The sequence below is a fragment of the Salvelinus alpinus genome, chromosome 9 (assembly GCF_045679555.1).
Source record: "Salvelinus alpinus chromosome 9, SLU_Salpinus.1, whole genome shotgun sequence".
NCBI classification, from domain to species: Eukaryota; Metazoa; Chordata; class Actinopteri; order Salmoniformes; family Salmonidae; genus Salvelinus; species Salvelinus alpinus.
Window position 1 is genome coordinate 5,322,359 of NC_092094.1, and position 25,578 is coordinate 5,347,936.

Sequence of the window (25,578 nt, forward strand, 5' to 3'; positions counted from 1 at the left end):
AATGGCCTAGTCAAAGCCCAGACCTCAATCCAATTGAGAATCTGTGGTTTGACTTAAAGATTGCTGTACACCAGCGGAACCCATCCAACTTGAAGGAGCTGGAGCAGTTTTGCCTTGAAGAATGGGCAAAAATCCCAGTGGCTAGATGTGCCAAGCTTATAGAGACATACCCCAAGAGACTTGCAGCTATAATTGCTGCAAAAGGTGGCTCTACAAACTATTGACTTTGGGGGGTAGCCATGTTTCACAAGAAAAAAATATTTAGCATCTTCAAAGTGGTAGGCATGTTGTGTAAATCAAATTATCAATAAAAATGTAATTATGCTAACATCAACTAATTTTTTTAATAACAGATACTCATACACTGAGGATGTATCTCACACAATCTCTTTCTCTCTCTTGCCCCTCTACCCCTCTCTCTACCCCACTCTCTCCTCTCTCTACCCCTCTCTCTACCCTCTCTCTACCCTCTCTCTCCTCTCTCTACCCCTCTCTCTCCTCTCTACCCCTCTCTCTCTCTACCCCTCTCTCCTCTCTCTACCCCTCTCTCTCTCTCTCTCTCTCTACCCCTCTCTCTCTCTCTCTACCCCTCTCTCTCTCTCTCTACCCCTCTCTCTCTCTCTCTACCCCTCTCTCTCTCTCTCTCTACCCCTCTCTCTCTCTCTCTCTACCTCTCTCTCTCTCTCTCTCTACCCCTCTCTCTCTCTCTACCCCTCTCTCCTCTCTCTCCCCCTCTCTCTCTCCTCTCTACCCCTCTCTCTCCTCTCTCCCCCTCTCTCTCTCTCTCTACCCCTCTCTCTCTCTCTCTCTCTCTACCCCTCTCTCTCTCTCTCTCTACCCCTCTCTCTCCCCTCTCTCCTCTCTCTACCCCTCTCTCTCCCCCTCTCTCTCCTCTCTCTACCCCTCTCTACCCCTCTCTCTCCCCCTCTCTCCTCTCTCTACCCCTCTCTCTCCTCTCTCTACCCCTCTCTCTCCTCTCTCTACCCCTCTCTCTCCCCTCTCTCTCCTCTCTCTCCTCTCTCTCCTCTCTACCCCTCTCTCTCTCTCTCTCTCTCTCTCTCTCTCTCTCTACCCCTCTCTCTCTCTCTCTCTACCCCTCTCTCTCCTCTCTCTACCCCTCTCTCCTCTCTCTACCCCTCTCTCTCTCTCTCTCTCTACCCCTCTCTCTCTCTACCCCTCTCTCTCTCTCTCTACCCCTCTCTCTCTCTCTCTACCCCTCTCTCTCTACCCCTCTCTCTCTCTCTCTACCCCTCTCTCTCCTCTCTCTACCCCTCTCTCTCCTCTCTCTACCCCTCTCTCTCCTCTCTCTACCCCTCTCTCTCCTCTCTCTACCCCTCTCTCTCTCTCTCTACCCCTCTCTCTCCTCTCTCTACCCCTCTCTCTCCTCTCTCCAGGTGGGTAAGATCGGTGTGTTCAGCTGTGGTCCTCCTGGTCTCACTAAGAACGTAGAGAAGGGCTGCCAACAGATGAACAAGAGAGACCAAACACATTTCATACATCACTATGAAAACTTCTAAACGTGTACAGCACTACTAGGGATTTCTGCCCTTTACTAGGGACTTACTAGGCATTACAATACACACAACACATGTTACTATGGGAAAATAAGAATTACTGTGGGTATCGCTGTCTTTCTTGCCATTATTTTGATGCCGGATGTATATATGCTATTACTTCTAAATGTAAAGTCTTCTCTTGCTACACGACTGTACAACAAAACAGCACTGCTCGGGATTTCTGTCCCTTAAGCAGAGATGGAGAATACTATACACATATATATACACATATATATACACATATATATACACACAACATTAGTGACTGTTGGAATAATATTTTTTTAGAAGGAACAGTTTATGATTCATTCAGAATAGATTTATAATTTACAAAATGATTTAAAGTGAAAATAAAAGACAGTATATACTGTATTATGTATAAAAAAAAAATGCACATCATCATTCGAAATTGTAATTCAACAATATAATAAAAATTTAAATACGTTTCTCTTTCAAGACTGCATCAATATGAACTCGTTTTTATTAAATCACAGACTGTATCTTACATGTAACACTGCTTTGCTTGCGTCTTACGACACTTACTCTGTAGAACTGGTTTGAATAGACGGTCAGCTGACTAGTACAGGTGTGAAGAAAGACAGCGTGTCTGTTATCTGTTCTAGCCAGCGGATTATTACACAGCACAAACTCAATGTTGTCAGAACAACCATTTAAATACACATAACATTATGCTGAAGGAGAACTAGTCTATTTGCCACAAGAGATTTCATCAGATTAGACATTGTAGTAAAAGTGCTACGGTAAGTGAAGGCACCAATGCCAGGGTGGCAGTACCAGGTGTTGGCAGTGCCAGGTGTTGGCAGTACCAGGTGTTGGCAGTGCCAGGTGTTGGCAGTGCCAGGTGTTGGCAGTACCAGGTGTTGGCAGTACCAGGTGTTGGCAGTGGCAGGTGTTGGCAGTGCCAGGTGTTGGCAGTACCAGGTGTTGGCAGTGCCAGGTGTTGGCAGTACCAGGTGTTGGCAGTGCCAGGTGTTGGCTTGGCAGGTGTTGGCAGTGCCAGGTGTTGGCAGTACCAGGTGTTGGCAGTGCCAGGTGTTGGCAGTGCCAGTCATGTGGGTGTTCACTTCAAAACACCAGGAATGCTAGACAGGTGGGGTAGACGCTTAGTAGTTCTTGCGGTCAGGAACACAGCTTCTGAGTCCATAAACTGTCTCTCTCTCTCTCTCTCTATTTTCCCATGAATCCACAAATCTATACCATACCATTCAAACCCTCCTCAAATAACCAAAGCACAAACATAGGAAAATGTTTAAATTTAAAATTAGAAAGAAAATAACACACAATTATCTATAAACCTGGCAGAGCTGTTGGGAAATTTAGGTAACACACACACACACACACACACACACACACACACACACACACACACACACACACACACACACACACACACACACACACACACACACACACACACACACACACACACACACACACACACACACACACACACACACACACCTATGATCCACATGTTCTTGCCAAGTTGTCCCATGGATCTACCTCCTTCTTTCGTGTTGGCTAAAGAGCAGACAACACCATCACACGTGTTGGCTAAAGAGCAGACAACACCATCACACGTGTTGGCTAAAGAGCAGACAGAACCATCACACGGGTTGGCTAAAGAGCAGACAGAACCATCACACGTGTTGGCTAAAGAGCAGACAACACCATCACACGTGTTGGCTAAAGAGCAGACAGAACCATCACACGGGTTGGCTAAAGAGCAGACAGAACCATCACACGTGTTGGCTAAAGAGCAGACAACACCATCACACGTGTTGGCTAAAGAGCAGACAGAACCATCACACGGGTTGGCTAAAGAGCAGACAACACCATCACACGTGTTGGCTAAAGAGCAGACAACACCATCACACGGGTTGGCTAAAGAGCAGACAGAACCATCACACGGGTTGGCTAAAGAGCAGACAGAACCATCACACGTGTTGGCTAAAGAGCAGACAGAACCATCACACGGGTTGGCTAAAGAGCAGACAGAACCATCACACGTGTTGGCTAAAGAGCAGACAACACCATCACACGTGTTGGCTAAAGAGCAGACAGAACCATCACACGGGTTGGCTAAAGAGCAGACAACACCATCACACGTGTTGGCTAAAGAGCAGACAACACCATCACACGGGTTGGCTAAAGAGCAGACAGAACCATCACACGGGTTGGCTAAAGAGCAGACAGAACCATCACACGTGTTGGCTAAAGAGCAGACAACACCATCACACGTGTTGGATAAAGAGCAGACAGAACCATCACACGGGTTGGCTAAAGAGCAGACAACACCATCACACATGTTGGCTAAAGAGCAGACAACACCATCACACATGTTGGCTAAAGAGCAGACAACACCATCACACATGTTGGCTAAAGAGCAGACAACACCATCACACATGTTGGCTAAAGAGCAGACAACGCCATCACACGGGTTGGCTAAAGAGCAGACAACACCATCACACGTGTTGGCTAAAGAGCAGACAACACCATCACACATGTTGGCTAAAGAGCAGACAACACCATCACACGGGTTGGCTAAAGAGCAGACAACACCATCACACGGGTTGGCTAAAGAGCAGACAACACCATCACACATGTTGGCTAAAGAGCAGATAGAACCATCACACGTGTTGGCTAAAGAGCAGACAACACCATCACACGAGTTGGCTAAAGAGCAGACAGAACCATCACACGGGTTGGCTAAAGAGCAGACAACACCATCACACGTGTTGGCTAAAGAGCAGACAGAACCATCACACGTGTTGGCTAAAGAGCAGACAGAACCATCACACGGGTTGGCTAAAGAGCAGACAGAACCATCACACGGGTTGGCTAAAGAGCAGACAACACCATCACACGGGTTGGCTAAAGAGCAGACAACACCATCACACGGGTTGGCTAAAGAGCAGACAGAACCATCACACGGGTTGGCTAAAGAGCAGACAGAACCATCACACGGGTTGGCTAAAGAGCAGACAGAACCATCACACGGGTTGGCTAAAGAGCAGACAGAACCATCACACGTGTTGGCTAAAGAGCAGACAGAACCATCACACGGGTTGGCTAAAGAGCAGACAGAACCATCACACGGGTTGGCTAAAGAGCAGACAACACCATCACACGGGTTGGCTAAAGAGCAGACAACACCATCACACGGGTTGGCTAAAGAGCAGACAACACCATCACACATGTTGGCTAAAGACCAGACAACACCATCACACGGGTTGGCTAAAGAGCAGACAACACCATCACACGGGTTGGCTAAAGAGCAGACAACACCATCACACGTGTTGGCTAAAGAGCAGACAACACCATCACACGTGTTGGCTAAAGAGCAGACAACACCATCACACGGGTTGGCTAAAGAGCAGACAAAACCATCACACGGGTTGGCTAAAGAGCAGACAGAACCATCACACGTGTTGGCTAAAGAGCAGACAGAACCATCACACGGGTTGGCTAAAGAGCAGACAACACCATCACACATGTTGGCTAAAGAGCAGACAACGCCATCACACGGGTTGGCTAAAGAGCAGACAGAACCATCACACGTGTTGGCTAAAGAGCAGACAACACCATCACACGGGTTGGCTAAAGAGCAGACAACACCATCACACATGTTGGCTAAAGAGCAGACAGAACCATCACACGTGTTGGCTAAAGAGCAGACAACACCATCACACGGGTTGGCTAAAGAGCAGACAACACCATCACACGTGTTGGCTAAAGAGCAGACAAAACCATCACACGTGTTGGCTAAAGAGCAGACAACACCATCACACGTGTTGGCTAAAGAGCAGACAGAACCATCACACGTGTTGGCTAAAGAGCAGACAACACCATCACACGGGTTGGCTAAAGAGCAGACAACACCATCACACGGGTTGGCTAAAGAGCAGACAACACCATCACACGGGTTGGCTAAAGAGCAGACAACACCATCACACGTGTTGGCTAAAGAGCAGACAACACCATCACACGTGTTGGCTAAAGAGCAGACAACACCATCACACGGGTTGGCTAAAGAGCAGACAGAACCATCACACGTGTTGGCTAAAGAGCAGACAGAACCATCACACGGGTTGGCTAAAGAGCAGACAACACCATCACACGTGTTGGCTAAAGAGCAGACAACACCATCACACGGGTTGGCTAAAGAGCAGACAGAACCATCACACGTGTTGGCTAAAGAGCAGACAACACCATCACACGTGTTGGCTAAAGAGCAGACAACACCATCACACGTGTTGGCTAAAGAGCAGACAACACCATCACACGTGTTGGCTAAAGAGCAGACAACACCATCACACGTGTTGGCTAAAGAGCAGACAACACCATCACACGTGTTGGCTAAAGAGCAGACAGAACCATCACACGGGTTGGCTAAAGAGCAGACAACACCATCACACGTGTTGGCTAAAGAGCAGACAACTCCATCACACGTGTTGGCTAAAGAGCAGACAACTCCATCACACGGGTTGGCTAAAGAGCAGACAGAACCATCACACGGGTTGGCTAAAGAGCAGACAACACCATCACACGTGTTGGCTAAAGAGCAGACAACACCATCACACATGTTGGCTAAAGAGCAGACAGAACCATCACACGTGTTGGCTAAAGAGCAGACAACACCATCACACGGGTTGGCTAAAGAGCAGACAACACCATCACACGTGTTGGCTAAAGAGCAGACAACACCATCACACATGTTGGCTAAAGAGCAGACAACACCATCACACATGTTGGCTAAAGAGCAGACAACACCATCACACGGGTTGGCTAAAGAGCAGACAGAACCATCACACGTGTTGGCTAAAGAGCAGACAGAACCATCACACGGGTTGGCTAAAGAGCAGACAGAACCATCACACGTGTTGGCTAAAGAGCAGACAACACCATCACACGGGTTGGCTAAAGAGCAGACAGAACCATCACACGTGTTGGCTAAAGAGCAGACAACACCATCACACATGTTGGCTAAAGAGCAGACAGAACCATCACACGGGTTGGCTAAAGAGCAGACAGAACCATCACACGTGTTGGCTAAAGTGCAGACAACACCATCACACGGGTTGGCTAAAGAGCAGACAGAACCATCACACGTGTTGGCTAAAGAGCAGACAACACCATCACACGTGTTGGCTAAAGAGCAGACAACACCATCACACGGGTTGGCTAAAGAGCAGACAGAACCATCACACGGGTTGGCTAAAGAGCAGACAACACCATCACACGTGTTGGCTAAAGAGCAGACAACACCATCCCACGGGTTGGCTAAAGAGCAGACAACACCATCACACGTGTTGGCTAAAGAGCAGACAGAACGATCACACGGGTTGGCTAAAGAGCAGACAACACCATCACACGTGTTGGCTAAAGAGCAGACCATGAAATGCTTCAGTCTGGTTTTAGACCCCATCATAGCACTGAGACTGCACTTGTGAAGGTGGTAAATGACCTTTTAATGGCGTCAGACCGAGGCTCTGCATCTGTTCTCGTGCTACTAGACCTTAGTGCTGCCTTTGACACCATCGATCACCATATTCTTTTGGAGAGACTGGAAACCCAAATTGGTCTACACGGACAAGTTCTGGCCTGGTTTAGATCTTACCTGTCGGAAAGATATCAGTTTGTCTCTGTGAATGGTCTGTCCTCTGACAAATCAACTGTACATTTCGGTGTTCCTCAAGGTTCCGTTTTAGGACCACTATTGTTTTCACTATATATTTTACCTCTTGGGGATGTTATTCGAAAACATAATGTTAACTTTCACTGCTATGCGGATGACACACAGCTGTACATTTCAATGAAACATGGTGAAGCCCCAAAATTGCCCTCGCTAGAAGCCTGTGTTTCAGACATAAGGAAGTGGATGGCTGACAACTTTCTACTTTTAAACTCGGACAAAACAGAGATGCTTGTTCTAGGTCCCAAGAAACAAAGAGATCTTCTGTTAAATCTGACAATTCATCTTGATGGTTGTAAAGTCGTCTCAAATAAAACTGTGAAGGACCTCGGCGTTACTCTTGACCCTGATCTCTCTTTTGACGAACACATCAAGACTGTTTCAAGGACAGCTTTTTTCCATCTACGTAACATTGCAAAAATCAGAAATTTTCTGTCCAAAAATGATGCAGAAAAATTAATCCATGCATTTGTTACTTCTAGGTTAGACTACTGCAATGCTCTACTTTCCGGCTACCCGGATAAAGCACTAAATAAACTTCAGTTAGTGCTAAATACGGCTGCTAGAATCCTGACTAGAACCAAGAAATTTGATCACATTACTCCAGTGCTAGCTTCCCTACACTGGCTTCCTGTTAAGGCAAGGGCTGATTTCAAGGTTTTACTGTTAACCTATAAAGCGTTACATGGGCTTGCTCCTACCTATCTTTCCGAGTTGGTCCTGCCGTACATACCAATACGTACGCTACGGTCACAAGACGCAGGCCTCCTAATTGTCCCTAGAATTTCTAAGCAAACAGCGGGAGGCAGGGCTTTCTCCTATAGATCTCCATTTTTATGGAACAGTCTGCCTACCCATGTGAGAGACGCAGACTCGGTCTCAACCTTTAAGTCTTTACTGAAGACTTATCTCTTCAGTAGGTCATATGGTTGAGTGTAGTCTGGCCCAGGAGTGTGAAGGTGAACGGAAAGGCTCTGGAGCAACGAACCGCCCTTGCTGTCTCTGCCAGGCCGGTTCCCCTCTCTCCACTGGGATTCTCTGCCTCTAACCCTGTTACAGGGGCTGAGTCACTGGCTTGCTGGTGCTCTTTCATGCCGTCCCTAGGAGGGGTGCGTCACTTGAGTGGGTTGAGTTACTGACGTGATCTTCCTGTCTGGGTTGGCGCCCCCCCTTGGTTTGTGCTGTGGTGGAGACCTTTGTGGGTTATACTCGGCCTTGTCTCCGGATTGTAATGTTGGTGGTTGAGGATTTCCCTCTAGTGGTGCGGGGGCTGTGCTTTGGCAAAGTGGGTGGGGTTATATCCTTCCTGTTTGGCCCTGTCCGGGGGTTTCTTCGGATGGGGCCACAGTGTCTCCTGACCGCTCCTGTCTCAGCCTCCAGTATTTATGCTGCAGTAGTTTATGTGTCGGGGGGCTAGGGTCAGTTGGTTACCTGGAGTACTTCTCCTGTCTTATCCAGTGTCCTGTGTGAATTTAAGTATGCTCTCTCTAATTCTTTCGTTCTCTCTTTCTCTCTGAGAACCTGAGCCCTAGGACCATATGTCAGGACTACCGGGCATGATGACACCTTGCTGTCCCCAGTCCGCCTGGCCTTGCTGCTATTCCAGTTTCAACTGTTCTGCCTGCGGTTATGGAACCCCTACCTGTCCCAGACCTGCTGTTTTCAACTCTTAATGATCGGCTATGAAAAGCCAACTGAGATTTATTCCTGATTATTATTTGACCATGCTTGTCATTTATGAACATTTTGAAAATCTTGGCGCTCTCTAATTTTCTCCTTCTCTCTTTCTTTCTCTCGGAGGACCTGAGCCCTAGGACCATACGTCGGGACTACCGGCCGTGGTGACTCCTTGCTGTCCCCAGTCCGCCTGGCCTTGCTGCTATTCCAGTTTCAACTGTTCTGCCTGCGGTTATGGAACCCCTACCTGTCCCAGACCTGCTGTTTTCAACTCTTAATGATCGGCTATGAAAAGCCAACTGAGATTTATTCCTGATTATTATTTGACCATGCTTGTCATTTATGAACATTTTGAAAATCTTGGCTCTCTCTAATTTTCTCCTTCTCTCTTTCTTTCTCTCGGAGGACCTGGGCCCTAGGACCATGCGTCGGGACTGCCGCCCGTGGTGACTCCTTGCTGTCCCCAGTCCGCCTGGCCTTGCTGCTATTCCAGTTTCAGCTGTTCTGCCTGCGGTTATGGAACCGCCACCTGTCCCAGACCTGTTGTTTTTCAACTCTTGATGATCGGCTATGAAAAGCCAACTGAAAATTATTCATGATTATTATTTGACCATGCTTGTCACTTATGAACATTTTTGAACATCTTGGCATAGTTCTGTTATAATCTCCACCCGGCACAGCCAGAAGAGGACTGGCCACCCCTCATAGCCTGGTTCCTCTCTAGGTTTCTTCCTAGGTTTTGGCCTTTCTAGGGAGTTTTTCCTAGCCACCGTGCTTCTACACCTGCATTACTAGCTGTTTGGGGTTTTAGGCTGGGTGCCTGTACAGCACTTCGAGATATTAGCTGATGTACGAAGGGCTATATAAAATAAAATTGAATTGAATTGAATTGAACTCCATCACACGTGTTGGCTAAAGAGCAGACAACTCCATCACACGGGTTGGCTAAAGAGCAGACAGAACCATCACACGGGTTGGCTAAAGAGCAGACAACACCATCACACGTGTTGGCTAAAGAGCAGACAACACCATCACACATGTTGGCTAAAGAGCAGACAGAACCATCACACGTGTTGGCTAAAGAGCAGACAACACCATCACACGGGTTGGATAAAGAGCAGACAACACCATCACACGTGTTGGCTAAAGAGCAGACAACACCATCACACATGTTGGCTAAAGAGCAGACAACACCATCACACATGTTGGCTAAAGAGCAGACAACACCATCACACGGGTTGGCTAAAGAGCAGACAGAACCATCACACGTGTTGGCTAAAGAGCAGACAGAACCATCACACGGGTTGGCTAAAGAGCAGACAGAACCATCACACGTGTTGGCTAAAGAGCAGACAACACCATCACACGGGTTGGCTAAAGAGCAGACAGAACCATCACACGTGTTGGCTAAAGAGCAGACAACACCATCACACATGTTGGCTAAAGAGCAGACAGAACCATCACACGGGTTGGCTAAAGAGCAGACAGAACCATCACACGTGTTGGCTAAAGAGCAGACAACACCATCACACGGGTTGGCTAAAGAGCAGACAGAACCATCACACGTGTTGGCTAAAGAGCAGACAACACCATCACACGTGTTGGCTAAAGAGCAGACAACACCATCACACGGGTTGGCTAAAGAGCAGACAGAACCATCACACGGGTTGGCTAAAGAGCAGACAACACCATCACACGTGTTGGCTAAAGAGCAGACAACACCATCCCACGGGTTGGCTAAAGAGCAGACAGAACCATCACACGTGTTGGCTAAAGAGCAGACAACACCATCACACGGGTTGGCTAAAGAGCAGACAGAACCATCACACGGGTTGGCTAAAGAGCAGACAACACCATCACACATGTTGGCTAAAGAGCAGACAACACCATCACACGGGTTGGCTAAAGAGCAGACAGAACCATCACACGTGTTGGCTAAAGAGCAGACAGAACCATCACACGTGTTGGCTAAAGAGCAGACAGAACCATCACACGGGTTGGCTAAAGAGCAGACAACACCATCACACATGTTGGCTAAAGAGCAGACAACACCATCACACGGGTTGGCTAAAGAGCAGACAGAACCATCACACGTGTTGGCTAAAGAGCAGACAACACCATCACACGTGTTGGCTAAAGAGCAGACAGAACCATCACACGGGTTGGCTAAAGAGCAGACAGAACCATCACACGGGTTGGCTAAAGAGCAGACAACACCATCACACGTGTTGGCTAAAGAGCAGACAACACCATCCCACGGGTTGGCTAAAGAGCAGACAGAACCATCACACGTGTTGGCTAAAGAGCAGACAACACCATCACACGGGTTGGCTAAAGAGCAGACAGAACCATCACACGGGTTGGCTAAAGAGCAGACAACACCATCACACATGTTGGCTAAAGAGCAGACAACACCATCACACGGGTTGGCTAAAGAGCAGACAGAACCATCACACGTGTTGGCTAAAGAGCAGACAGAACCATCACACGTGTTGGCTAAAGAGCAGACAACACCATCACACGTGTTGGCTAAAGAGCAGACAACACCATCCCACGGGTTGGCTAAAGAGCAGACAGAACCATCACACGTGTTGGCTAAAGAGCAGACAACACCATCACACGGGTTGGCTAAAGAGCAGACAGAACCATCACACGGGTTGGCTAAAGAGCAGACAACACCATCACACATGTTGGCTAAAGAGCAGACAACACCATCACACGGGTTGGCTAAAGAGCAGACAGAACCATCACACGTGTTGGCTAAAGAGCAGACAGAACCATCACACGTGTTGGCTAAAGAGCAGACAACACCATCACACGTGTTGGCTAAAGAGCAGACAGAACCATCACACGTGTTGGCTAAAGAGCAGACAACACCATCACACGTGTTGGCTAAAGAGCAGACAGAACCATCACACGTGTTGGCTAAAGAGCAGACAGAACCATCACACGTGTTGGCTAAAGAGCAGACAGAACCATCACACGTGTTGGCTAAAGAGCAGACAGAACCATCACACGTGTTGGCTAAAGAGCAGACAACACCATCACACGTGTTGGCTAAAGAGCAGACAGAACCATCACACGTGTTGGCTAAAGAGCAGACAACACCATCACACGGGTTGGCTAAAGAGCAGACAACACCATCACACGGGTTGGCTAAAGAGCAGACAACACCATCACACGGGTTGGCTAAAGAGCAGACAGAACCATCACACGGGTTGGCTAAAGAGCAGACAACACCATCACACGGGTTGGCTAAAGAGCAGACAGAACCATCACACGGGTTGGCTAAAGAGCAGACAGAACCATCACACGGGTTGGCTAAAGAGCAGACAACACCATCACACGGGTTGGCTAAAGAGCAGACAACACCATCACACGGGTTGGCTAAAGAGCAGACAACACCATCACACGGGTTGGCTAAAGAGCAGACAGAACCATCACACGGGTTGGCTAAAGAGCAGACAACACCATCACACGGGTTGGCTAAAGAGCAGACAGAACCATCACACGGGTTGGCTAAAGAGCGTGCCACCTAACAGTTTGGACATACTGTTAGTCTATTGCAGATTTTCCAAAGCTCAGCCTGCAAACAGGCTGCTTCAGCTAAAGCCACATTAATCTTGTTCAGAAACAATAAAACTGAAATGAACCAACAGTAGGGAGAATGTTGATAAGAGTTGATTGTGTTGACAATTGGCATCAGTAAGGCAGCAGCACCCTTTGTGTACACTAAGAGAACGATGTCTGATGTGCCACAATTAGGTGTCCACATACTATTGGTCATGTAGTGTATTTGAAGATATCACACTGACACACAAGAGTAGGAAGCAAGGTGGTGTGGCTGTAGAAAGACACACTGAGGACACAGAGTAGGAAGCAAGGTGGTGTGGCTGTAGAAAGACACACTGATAGAAGCTATTTCTCAGTCTCTCGATCCCAGCTTTGATGCACCTGTACTGACCTCGCCTTCTAGATGGTAGCGGGGTGAACAGGCAGTGGCTCGGGTGGTTGTTGTCCTTGATTATCTTTTTGGCCTTCCTGTGACATCGGGTGCTGTAGGTGTCATGGAGGGCAGGTAGTTTGCTCCCGGTGATGCAGACCGCACCACCCTCTGGAGAGCCTTGCGGTTGAGGGCAGTGCAGTTGCCGTACCAGGAAAGCGATATAGCCCGACAGGATGCTCTCAATTGTGCATCTGTAAAAGTTTGTGAGGGTTTTAGGTGACAAGCCAAATTTATTCAGCCTCCTGAGGTTGAAGAGGCTCTGTTGCGCCTTCTTCACCACACTGTCTGTGTGGGTGGACCATTTCAATTTGTCCGTGATGTGTACGCCGAGGAACTTAAAACTTTCCGCTTTCTCCACTGCTGTCCTGTCGATGTGGATGGGGGCTGCTCCCTCTGCTGTTTCCTGAAGTCCACGATCACCTACTTAATTTTGTTGACGTTGAGTGAGAGGTTGTTTTCCTGACACCACTCTCTGAGTGTCCGCACCCTGTAGGCCGTCTCGTCTTTGTTGGTAATCAAGCCCACTACTGTTGTGTCGACTGCAAACTTGATAATTGAGTTGGAGGCGTGCTGAGCTATAGTCAATTCATTCTTACATACGTAGGTATTCCTGTTGTCCAGATGGGATAGGGCACTGTGCAGTGTGATGGCGATTGCATCGTCTGTGAACCTGTTAGGGCGGTATGCAAACTGAAGTGGGTCTAGAGTGGCAGATAAGGTGGAGGTGATATGATCCTTGACTAGTCTCTCAAAGCACTTCATGATGACAGAAGTGAGTGCTACGGAGCCGTAGTCATTTATTTCAGTTATCTTTGCCTTCTTGGGTACAGGAACAAGGGTGGCCCTCTTGACGCATGTGGGGACAGCAGACCGGGATAGGGAGTGATTAAATATGTCAGTGAACACACCAGCCAGCTGGTCTGCGCATGCTCTGAGGACGCGGCTAGGGATGACGTCTGGGCCAGCAGCCTTGCGAGGGTTAACACGTTTAAATGTCTTACTCACATCGGCCACGGAGAAGGAGAGGGGGGACTGCAGTCCTTGGTAGCGAGCCGCGTCGGTGGCACTGTATCATCCTCAAAGCAAAGAAGGTGTTTAGTTTGTCTGGAAGCAAGACGTCGGTGTCCGTGAAGGGGCTGGTTTTCTTTTTGTAGTCGGTGATTGCCTGTAGACCCTGCCACATACGTCTCGTGTCTGAGCCGTTGACTTGCGACACCACTTTGTCCCTATTCCGACATTTCGTTTGTTTGATTGCCTTGCGGAGGGAATAACTACACTGTTTATATTCAGCCATATTCCCAGTCATCCTTCCATGATTAAATGCGGTGGTTCGCGCTTTCAATTTTGTGCGAATGCTGCCATCAATCCACGGTTTCTGGATAGGGAAGGTTTTAATATTCACAGTGGGTACAACATCTCCTATACACTTCCTTATAAACTCACTCACCGAGTCAGCGTATACATCAATGTTATTCTCTGAGGCTACCCGGAACATATCCCAGTCCGTGTGATCAAAACAATCTTGAAGCTTGGATTCCGATTGGTCAGACCAGCGTTGAATGGTTCTTGTCACGAGTACATCCTGTTTGAGTTTCTGCCTATAGGAAGTGAGGAGCAAAATGGAGTCACGGTCGGATTTGCCGAAGGGAGGGTGGGGGAGGGCCTTGTATGCATCGCGGAAGTTAGAGTAGCAGTGTTACAAAGGGTTTTACCAGAAGGTGTCTGTCTTAATTCTGGGATTCAGTACACACAAGCACGTATGACCGTAAGTCGCGATTGGATAAAAGCGTCTACGAAGTGGCGTATACGTATACAATATATTGCATAATGTGATGAAGTAAACCCATGAGATCATTGAATGAGATGTTCGACAAGCAGGTGTCCACATACTTTTGGTCATGTAGTGCATCTCTAGTTTAAACTGGCAGATTTGAATGAGGATGTCATTTAAAAAAAAATCCTAGATTGACGTACCGGTGTGTCAATCCTCTCTTCAGATCTGCAAACAGTATATACTGTAATATACTATAATGCATGTATAGAGTATACCGTAGGGAGAAAATTAGGACCAACTGTCTTTTCAGTGTGTTTTTTAGAGCGACGAATGAGCTCTAAGACATTCAATAAAGGTGTATTGAACTGAACTGAACAGCCTCACAATCCCAGAGGCCTGGCCAATACAAACTGAACAGCCTCACAATCCCAGAGGCCTGGCCAATACAAACTGAACAGCCTCACAATCACAGAGGCCTGGCCAATACAAACTGAACAGCCTCACAATCCCAGAGGCCTGGCCAATACAAACTGAACAGCCTCACAATCCCAGAGGCCTGGCCAATACAAACTGAACAGCTCTCAATCCCAGAGGCCTGGCCAATACAAACTGAACAGCCTCTCAATCCCAGAGGCCTGGCCAATACAAACTGAACAGCCTCACAATCCCAGAGGCTTGGCCAATACAAACTGAACAGCTCTCCGCCCCAGAGGCCTGGCCAATACAAACTGAACAGCCTCACAATCCCAGAGGCCTGGCCAATACAAACTGAACAGCCTCACAATCACAGAGGCCTGGCCAATACAAACTGAACAGCCTCACAATCCCAGAGGCCTGGCCAATACAAACTGAACAGCCTCACAATCCCAGAGGCCTGGCCAATACAAACTGAACAGCCTCACAATCCCAGAGGCCTGGCCAATACAAACTGAACAGCCTCACAATCCCAGAGGCCTGGCCAATACAAACTGACTGTATGTGTTACTATAATAGCGATATAATACTTTTAAATTTGTTATATTTAACATTGGACAAAATAACATGGAATTATATGTATGGGACCTTGAATGGAAACATCTGATATTAGACAATCATTTCATGGGTTTACTTCATCACATTATGCAATATATTGTATACGTATACGTCGCTTTTATCCAAAGCGACTTACGGTCATACGTGCTTGTGTGCACTTGAATCCACAGAATTAGGGCAGACACCTTCTGGTAAAAACCCTCCGTAACACTATGAGGAAAGCTCCAGTAATCTTTTCATATCTCACGTTGACTCATTTCGAAAATCAAAAGACAATTATTCTTTTGACTTTTGTTTGCTCTTTTGAGAGATTGTAGACGTTATCACGCTTCTTACTGGAACGCCACCTTGTTTCCTAGTCTGTGTGCGTCCTCAGAGTGACATCTGTTAGGTCTACATGACCAAAAGTATGTGTGCACCTGCTTGTCGAACATCTCGTTCCAAAATCGAATCAAATTAAAAAAAAATAGAATCAAATTGTTATTTGTCACATGCGCACGAATACAACAGGTGTAGGTAGACCTTACAGTGAAATGCTGAATACAACAGGTGTAGTACACCTTACAGTGAAATGCTGAATACAACAGGTGTAGTAGACCTTACAGTGAAATGCTGAATACAACAGGTGTAGTAGACCTTACAGTGAAATGCTGAATACAACAGGTATAGTAGACCTAACAGTGAAATGCTGAATACAACAGGTGTAGTAGACCTTACAGTGAAATGCTGAATACAACAGGTGTAGTAGACCTTACAGTGAAATGCTGAATACAACAGGTGTAGTAGACCTTACAGTGAAATGCTGAATACAACAGGTGTAGTAGACCTTACAGTGAAGTGCTGAATACAACAGGTGTAGACCTCACAGTGAAATGCTGAATACAACAGGTGTAGTAGACCTTACAGTAAAATGCTGAATACAACAGGTGTAGTAGACCTTACAGTGAAATGCTGAATACAACAGGTGTAGTAGACCTCACAGTGAAATGCTTCCTTACGAAGCCCCTTAATCAACAATGCAGATACATTTTTGGGGGAATAATAATAAGAACACATAGTAACACATAATTAAAGAGCAGCAGTAAAATAACAATAGTGAGGCTATATACAGGAGGTACCGGTACAGAGTCAATGTGCGGTGGCACCGGTTAGTTGAGGTAATATGTACATGTAGGTAGAGTTATTAAAATGACTTGTGCATAGATAATAACAGAGTAGCAGCAGAGTAGAAGAGAGGGGGGGTGCAAATAGTCTGGGTAGCCATTTGATTAGATGTTCAGGAGTCTTATGGCTTGGGGGTAGAAGCTGTTTAGAAGCTTCTTGGACCTAGACTTGGTGCTCCGGTACTGCTTGCCGTGCGGTAGCAGAGAGAACAGTCTATGACTAGGGTGGCTGGAGTCTTTGACAATTTTTAGGGCCTTCCACCGCCTTGTATAGAGGTCCTGGATGGCAGGAAGCTTGGCCTCAGTGATGTACTAGGCCGTTCGGATTACCCACTGTAGTGCCTTGCGGCCGGAGGCCGAGCGGTTGTCATACCAGGCACAGATGCAACCAGTCAGGATGCTCTCGATGGTGCAGCTGTAGAACTTTTTGAGGATCTGAGGACCCATGCCAAATCGTTTCAGTCTCCTGAGGGGGAATAGGTTTTGTCTTGCCCGCTTCACGACTGTCTTGGTGTGCTTGGACCATGATATTTTGTTGGGGATGTGGACACCGAGGAACATGAAGCTCTCAACCTGCTCCACTACAGCCCTGTCGATGAGAATCATGGGCATTAATATGGAGTTGGCCCCCCTTTGCTGCTATAACAGCCTCCACTCTTCTGGGAAGGCTTTCCACTAGATGTTGGAACATTGATGAGGGGACTTGCTTCCATTCAGCCACAAGAGCATTAGTGAGATCAGGAATTGATATTAGGCGATTAGGCCTGGCTCGCAGTCGGCGTTCCAATTCATCCCAAAGGTGTTCGATGGGGTTGAGGTCAGGGCTCTGAGCAGGCCAGTCAAATTCTTCCACACCGATCTCGACAAACCATTTCTGTATGAACCTTGTTTGTGCTAGGCTCCTTAGTTCTAGTGAAGGGGAAATCTTAATTACGCTACAGCATACAATGACATTCTAGACGATTCTGTGCTTCCAACTTTGTGGAAACAGTTTGGGGAAGGCCCTTTCCTGTTTCAGCATGACAATGCACCTGTGAACAAACCATGAAAAACAACACGAAGGCCATTATTCCTCCTCCACCAAACTTTACAGTTGGCACTATGCATTGGGGGGTCAGGTAACGTTCTCCTGGCATCCTCCAAACCCAGATTTGTCCGTCAGACTGCCAGATGGCGAAGCGTGATTCATCACTTCAGAGAAGGCATTTCCACTGCTCCAGAGTCCATCGACGAGGAGCTTGACACCCCTCCAGCTGACGCTTGGTGATCTTAGGCTTGGCTCCTATCAGAGGTTATCTCACAACTCACTTTTAAATCAAATAATAATTATTCTTTCATGTGTTTACTCTTCTTGTAATGCATGTATAGTTTTTTTTTTTATTGTGCTTTAAAATCTATTTAAGATAACATTGAATACTGTAGAATCAGCTGAAGATATCGCCCTGCTTCAAAACAAACCCTTTTTCCTTGGTACACTACATGTATATTTCATTATTACCAACCATCCAAAATGGAACCCTATTCCCTAGATAGTGCACTACTTTAGACCAGGGCCCTATAGAACCCTATTCCCTATATAGTGCACTACTTTAGATCAGGGCCCTATAGAACCCTATTCCCTATAGATAGTGCACTACTTTAGACCAGGGCCCTATCGAACCCTATTCCCTATATAGTGCACTACTTTAGACCAGGGTCCTATAGAACCCTATTCCCCAATAGTGCACTACTTTAGACCAGGGCCCTATAGAACCCTATTCCCTATGTAGTGCACTACTTTACATTCTAGAGCATATTCTAGAACATTCTTCTGGTTCAGGTAGTTTCCTTTCACATTCCAGCACGGTGACAGCCACTATGAGAACCAGGCTTGGCCCAGTACAGCTCGGCTCGGTTTGGCCCAGTAGCGTATAAAGGTTATCAGATGCAAGGGGCCCTGGCTTTTGTGGTACAGTCGATAAGGCTCTTTTCTCTGCACAAAAGGAATTACAGTTGAAGTCCCCGTTTGCACATCTCCCTCTGGCGTGATACAGACATCGTTCCCTTAGTGTACACAAAGGGTGCTGCTGCCTTACTGATGCCAATTGTCAACACAATCAAGTCTTATCAACATTCTCCCTACGGTTGGTTCATTAACAGTACGTCCAAACTGTGAGGTGGCACGCTCTTTAGCCAACATGTGTGTGTGTGTGTGTGTGTGTGTGTGTGTGTGTGTGTGTGTGTGTGTGTGTGTGTGTGTGTGTGTGTGTGTGTGTGTGTGTGTGTGTGTGTGTGTGTGTGTGTGTGTGTGTGTGTGTGTGTGTGTGTGTGTGTGTGTGACCTACATTTCCCAACAGCTCTGCCAGGTTTATAGATAATTGTGTGTTATTTACTTTCTAGTTTTAAATTTAAACATTTTCCTGTGTTTGTGCTTTGGTTATTTGAGGAGGGTTTGAATGGTATGGTATAGATTTGTGGATTCATGGGAAAATAGAGAGAGAGAGAGAGAGAGACAGTTTATGGACTCAGCTGTGTTCCTGACCGCAAGAACGACCAAGCGTCTACCCCACCTGTCTAGCATTCCTGGTGTTTTGAAGTGAACACATGCTTCTGCTTCTGCACATGCTTCTGACACATGGCAAGGCCAACACCTGGCACAACCAACACCTGGCACTGCCAACACCTGGCACTGCAATGCCAACACCTGGCACTGCCAAGCCAACACCTGGCACTGCCAACACCTGGTACTGCCAACACCTGGCACTGCCAAGCCAACACCTGGCACTGCCAATCCAACACCTGGCACTGCCAACACTTGGTACTGCCAACACCTGGCACTGCCAAGCCAACACCTGGCACTGCCAAGCCAACACCTGGCACTGCCAACACCTGGTACTGCCAACACCTGGCACTGACAAGCCAACACCTGGCACTGCCAACACCTGGCACTGCCAACACCTGGCACTGCCAACACCTGGCACTGCCAACATCTGGCACTGCCAACATCTGGTACTGCCAATACCTGGCATTGGTGCCTTCACTTACCGTAGCACTTTTACTACCATGTCTAATATGATGAAATCTCTTGTGGAAAATAGACTAGTTCTCCTTCAGCATAATGTAATGTGTATTTAAACGGTTGACCTGACAACATTAAGTTTCTGCTACATCAGTGCCCGACCGCACGAATGCTCTTGTGGCTGCATGGAAGGAAGTCCCCCCACAGCAATGTTCAAACATCTTGTGCAAAGCCTTCCCAGAAGAGTGGAGGCTGTTATAGTAACAAAGAGGGGGGACCAACTCCATATTAATGCCCGTGATTTTGGAATGAGATGTTTGACAAGTAGGTACACATACTTTGGGTCGTGTAGTGTACCAAGGAGAAAGGGTTTTGTGTGAAGCAGGGCGATATCTCCAGCTGATTCTACAGTATTCAATGTTATCTTAAACAGATTTTAAAGCACAATAAAAAAAACTATAGATGTATTAGAAAAAGAGTAAACACATGAAAGAATAATTGTTGATTGAAAAATAAGTGGTGAGATACACTCTGATAGGCTTGCTGCTTATCAGAGGTTAAGGTGGAGCTCTCACCATGTCACCACTAGGGTTGTGGTGCGGTGAGGGTATGTTGTACATTTAGTATCCCTTGGCTTCCACACTTGGCTTCCACACTTGGCTTCCACACTGATGCAGACCTTTGGAACATATTTTTAAGAAGTCTAATAAATATAGATATATTACGTTCACAATAAATCCATTATTTATTTTTAGACAGGTCTACAGAAAATGGAGTCTATTTCAGAAGAACAGAATAGCATACTCTGAGTTGTCCTTATGTTAGGTCCTAATCTGGCTATGCCAGATGGTTGTGGTTCACGAACATCGTAATCCTCCTCGTCTGAAGAGGAGCAAGGATCGGACCAAAGCGCAGCGTGGTTTGAATACATACTTGAATTTATTTAACGTAGACGAAACGAAGAACACTTGACAAACTAACAAAACAACAAACGAACGTGAAGCTATACTACGACAAGTGCAGACACAGGCAACTTACGTAATGACATAGACAATAACCCACAACCCACAATACAAAACAGACTACCTAAATATGGTTCCCAATCAGAGACAACACAAAACACCTGCCTCTGATTGAGAACCATGTCAGACTAGAAATGTCAAACTAGAAAACCCCACATAGAAACAGACAACATAGAACTGCCCACCCCAACTCACGCCCTGACCATACTAACTAAAGACAAAACAAAGGAAAATAAAGGTCAGAACGTGACATTCTACACTAGTTAATTTAGCAGACAAGATTTGGTTAGAATTCCTTGGCATTATTTTACATTATTTTATAGTATGAAGAATATATATTTTCTCCAAACGATTTGAGGGAGTGTGTACATGGGGCTGTTCAGTGTTGAGCGGTTAGCAACGAAACAGGTCCTCCTATATGCTTAATTTAGAGTTATTCATGTAACTTTAGTCGTAACTGGGTGGCGAATCGCATCTCTGCATGTCTGGCAGACATATCAGTGTGGATGACGGATCACCACCTCAAGCTGAACCTCGGCAAGACGGAGCTGCTCTTCCTCCCGGGGAAGGACTGCCCGTTCCATGATCTCGCCATCACGGTTGACAACTCCATTGTGTCCTCCTCCCAGAGTGCTAAGAACCTTGGCGTGATCCTGGACAACACCCTGTCGTTCTCAACTAACATCAAGGCGGTGACCCGTTCCTGTAGGTTCATGCTCTACAACATTCGCAGAGTACGACCCTGCCTCACACAGGAAGCGGCGCAGGTCCTAATCCAGGCACTTGTCATCTCCTGTCTGGATTACTGCAACTCGCTGTTGGCTGGGCTCCCTGCCTGTGCCATTAAACCCCTACAACTCATCCAGAACGCCGCAGCCCGTCTGGTGTTCAACCTTCCCAAGTTCTCTCACGTCACCCCGCTCCTCCGCTCTCTCCACTGGCTTCCAGTTGAAGCTCGCATCCGCTACAAGACCATGGTGCTTGCCTACGGAGCTGTGAGGGGAACGGCACCTCCGTACCTTCAGGCTCTGATCAGGCCCTACACCCAAACAAGGGCACTGCGTTCATCCACCTCTGGCCTGCTCGCCTCCCTACCTCTGAGGAAGTACAGCTCCCGCTCAGCCCAGTCAAAACTGTTCGCTGCTCTGGCACCCCAATGGTGGAACAAACTCCCCCACGACGCCAGGTCAGCGGAGTCAATCACCACCTTCCGGAAACACCTGAAACACCACCTCTTTAAGGAATACCTAGGATAGGATAAAGTAATCCTTCTAACCCTCCCCCCCCTTAAAAGAGTTAGATGCACTATTGTAAAGTGGTTGTTCCACTGGATATCATAAGGTGAATGCACCAATTTGTAAGTCGCTCTGGATAAGAGCGTCTGCTAAATGACTTAAATGTAAATGTAAATGTAAATGTTCTATAAACGTTGGGCTGATATGTTTTGATGTTTAATACGTTGTAAGGCTGCATGATGCGACTCTAATGATGATTTGAAAAAAGTGTCTTGAAAGGCGTGAACTCTGCTTTGTTTTTATGCGCAGGCTGTACACACTTCATCAGTTTCTCATTCCCAATTTGACAAGTACTTAATAATACCTCAAATTTAACGGCTGCATCCCCTTTGTGTGGCCATAATGCACCCAAATGTTCCATTAGTATGAAAACACCATTATCAAAAGTGACCACAAATGTGATTATGCACGTAATGCTTTTATTATAAAGGTGCATCTTAATGGTGAAAAGTATCTTCCCCAAAACTTGAAACTCACGCGCTGCTTATGTATCCCAGTTAGGTTCTACACCCCTTGTAAAGCGGATTCATTTGCTTAATATTAAGAAGTTATTTGGCCACTTTAGTTGTGATACAAACCTTATTAAAACATATAGGCCTATGGGCTAGGCTACATGAGGTGTGATACTAACCTTATTAAAACATATAGGCCTATGGGCTAGGCTACATGAGGTGTGCGACTATGATTCAAAAGTTGCACAAAAAAAAGGCATTGTTTCTTGCCTTACTCTGGGCATCATTCGCAAGTGATAGGCTTATATTGTCACCCACTAGACTATTCTTGATTTAATCTTGCCTTTACATTTACTAAATAAAATATGTGTGAAATTCGTTTTGATTTTGAATGGACCACTATCATGCACCTGTCTCGAAACAGGGGCAGCGGGGAAAAATACATGTCTCTATGCATTTAAATAGCGAATGGAGGACGCTTTTCCAGTGATTCATTTTCTTGCCAGCCAAGAAGGTAGGCTATACTCCTGTTGTAAAGATAAGCAGTGTGCTTAATATTAAGAAAGTTGAGAAATAAATATAGTAGGCCTAGCCTATAGAAAGCTGATGGGATCCTCCTCTTTTTAGTAGAGGCCACAATTGCATAGCCTAGAGAGATGTTGCGCAACATGAGCTCATGGGCTCTCAAGAAGTGTTTGATTAGATTTTCCATTCCCATTCACATTGATGTCAGAGTGATTAGAGGGACAATAGAGTGCTGAGTACCAGGCAGTTAGCACGTTTGGTAGGCTACTAATGACCATCAGCAGCATCAGAGCTTGGAGAAGCCTAATTACCGTGACTAAACGATCACATGGAATTTGACTGGCTTCATGACTTGTGACCTGTAGCGGTAACACGGTCACTGTAACAGCCCTAAACACCACCCATCAATTCCTTTCAGACTTGGTATCGCGGTTACTTACTCACTCACTTCCTCACTCACTCACTTCCTCACTCACTCACTCACTCACTCACTTCCTCACTCATTCACTCACTTCCTCACTCACTCACTTCCTCACTCACTTCCTCACTCACTCCCTCACTTCCTCACTCACTCACTTCCTCACTCACTCACTTCCTCACTCACTCACTACCTCACTTCGTCACTCACTCACGTCCTCACTCACTCACTCACTTCCTCACTCATTCACTCACTTTCTCACTCTTTCACTCACTTCCTCACTCATTCACTCACTCACTCACTCACTTCCTCACTCACTCACTTCCTCACTCACTTTCTCACTCACTCACTCACTCACTTTCTCACTCACTCACTCACTCACTCACTTCCTCACTCACTCACTTCCTCACTCACTCACTTCCTCACTCACTCCTATTCTCACTTCCTAGATCAGCACTCCTATTCTGACACACGTTGGAGGGGAATCGGACCTGAGTGAATCTGTTAATTACATGGACAAGGGGACCCTCAGTCATCCTAGATCAGCACTCCTACTCTGAGACACGTTGGAGGGGAATCGGACCTGAGTGAATCTGTTAATTACATGGACAAGGGGACCCTCTGTCATCCTAGATCAGTACTCCTACTCTGAGACACGTTGGAGGGGAATCGGACCTGAGAGAATCTGTTAATTACATGGACAAGGGGACCCTCAGTCATCCTAGATCAGCACTCCTATTCTGACACACGTTGGAGGGGAATCGGACCTGAGTGAATCTGTTAATTACATGGACAAGGGGACCCTCTGTCATCCTAGATCAGTACTCCTACTCTGAGACACGTTGGAGGGGAATCGGACCTGAGAGAATCTGTTAATTACATGGACAAGGGGACCCTCAGTCATCCTAGATCAGCACTCCTACTCTGAGACACGTTGGGGGGGATTCGGACCTGAGTTAAGCGTGTGTAAATGGAACGTAATTTATGCACTTTTCTCTCCACGCGCATTCTGACCTGAAACTTAAGCATGATAACAGCATGCTATTCAACCTGCTATTAGTTATTCAACCTGCTATTAGCAAAAGCACTCACAAACTTCTACAGATGCACAATCGAGAGCATCCTGTCGGGCTGTATCACCGCCTGGTACGGCAACTGCTCCGCCCACAACCGTAAGGCTCTCCAGAGGGTAGTGAGGTCTGCAGAACGCATCACCAGGGGCAAACTACCTGCCCTCCAGGACACCTACACCACCCGATGTCACAGGAAGGCCATAAAGATCATCAAGGACAACAACCACCCAAGCCACTGCCTGTTCACCCCGCTATCATCCAGAAGGCGAGGTCAGTACAGGTGCATCAAAGCAGGGACCGAGAGACTGAAAAACAGCTTCTATCTCAAGGCCATCAGACTGTTAAACAGCCACCACTAACATTTAGCGGCCGCTGCCAACATACTGACTCAACTCCAGCCACTTTAAAAATGGGAATTGATGGAAATTATGTAAAAATGTACCACTAGCCACTTTAAGCAATGCCACTTAATACAATGTTTACATACCCTACATTACCCATCTCATATGTATATATACTGTACTCTATATCATCTACTGCATCTTGCCATCTTTATGCAATACATGTACCACTAGCCACTTTAAACTATGCCACTTTATGTTTACATACCCTACAGTACTCATCTCATATGTATATACCGTACTCTATACCATCTACTGCATCTGCCATGCCGTTCTGTACCACCACTCATCCATATATCTTTATGTACATATTCTTTATCCCTTACACTTGTGTGTGTGTAAGGTAGTAGTGTGGAATTGTTAGGTTAGATTACTGTTGGTTATTACTGCATTGTCGGAACTAGAAGCACAAGCATTTCGCTACACTCGCATTAACATCTGCTAACCATGTGTATGTGACTAATAAAATT

General features: G+C 46.6%; 1 protein-coding gene across 1 annotated transcript in view; it reads left to right on the forward strand.

Moving 5' to 3' along the window:
- Positions 1-1,904, forward strand: part of duox (dual oxidase) — a 32,894-nt gene extending 30,990 nt beyond the window's left edge. Inside the window, exon 34 of the mRNA XM_071415764.1 lies at positions 1,395-1,904. Coding sequence (XP_071271865.1) covers positions 1,395-1,517 — 123 coding nt within the window. The 3' untranslated portion in view covers positions 1,518-1,904. The remainder of the gene's footprint in view (positions 1-1,394) is intronic.
- Positions 1,905-25,578: the final 23,674 nt, after the last annotated feature.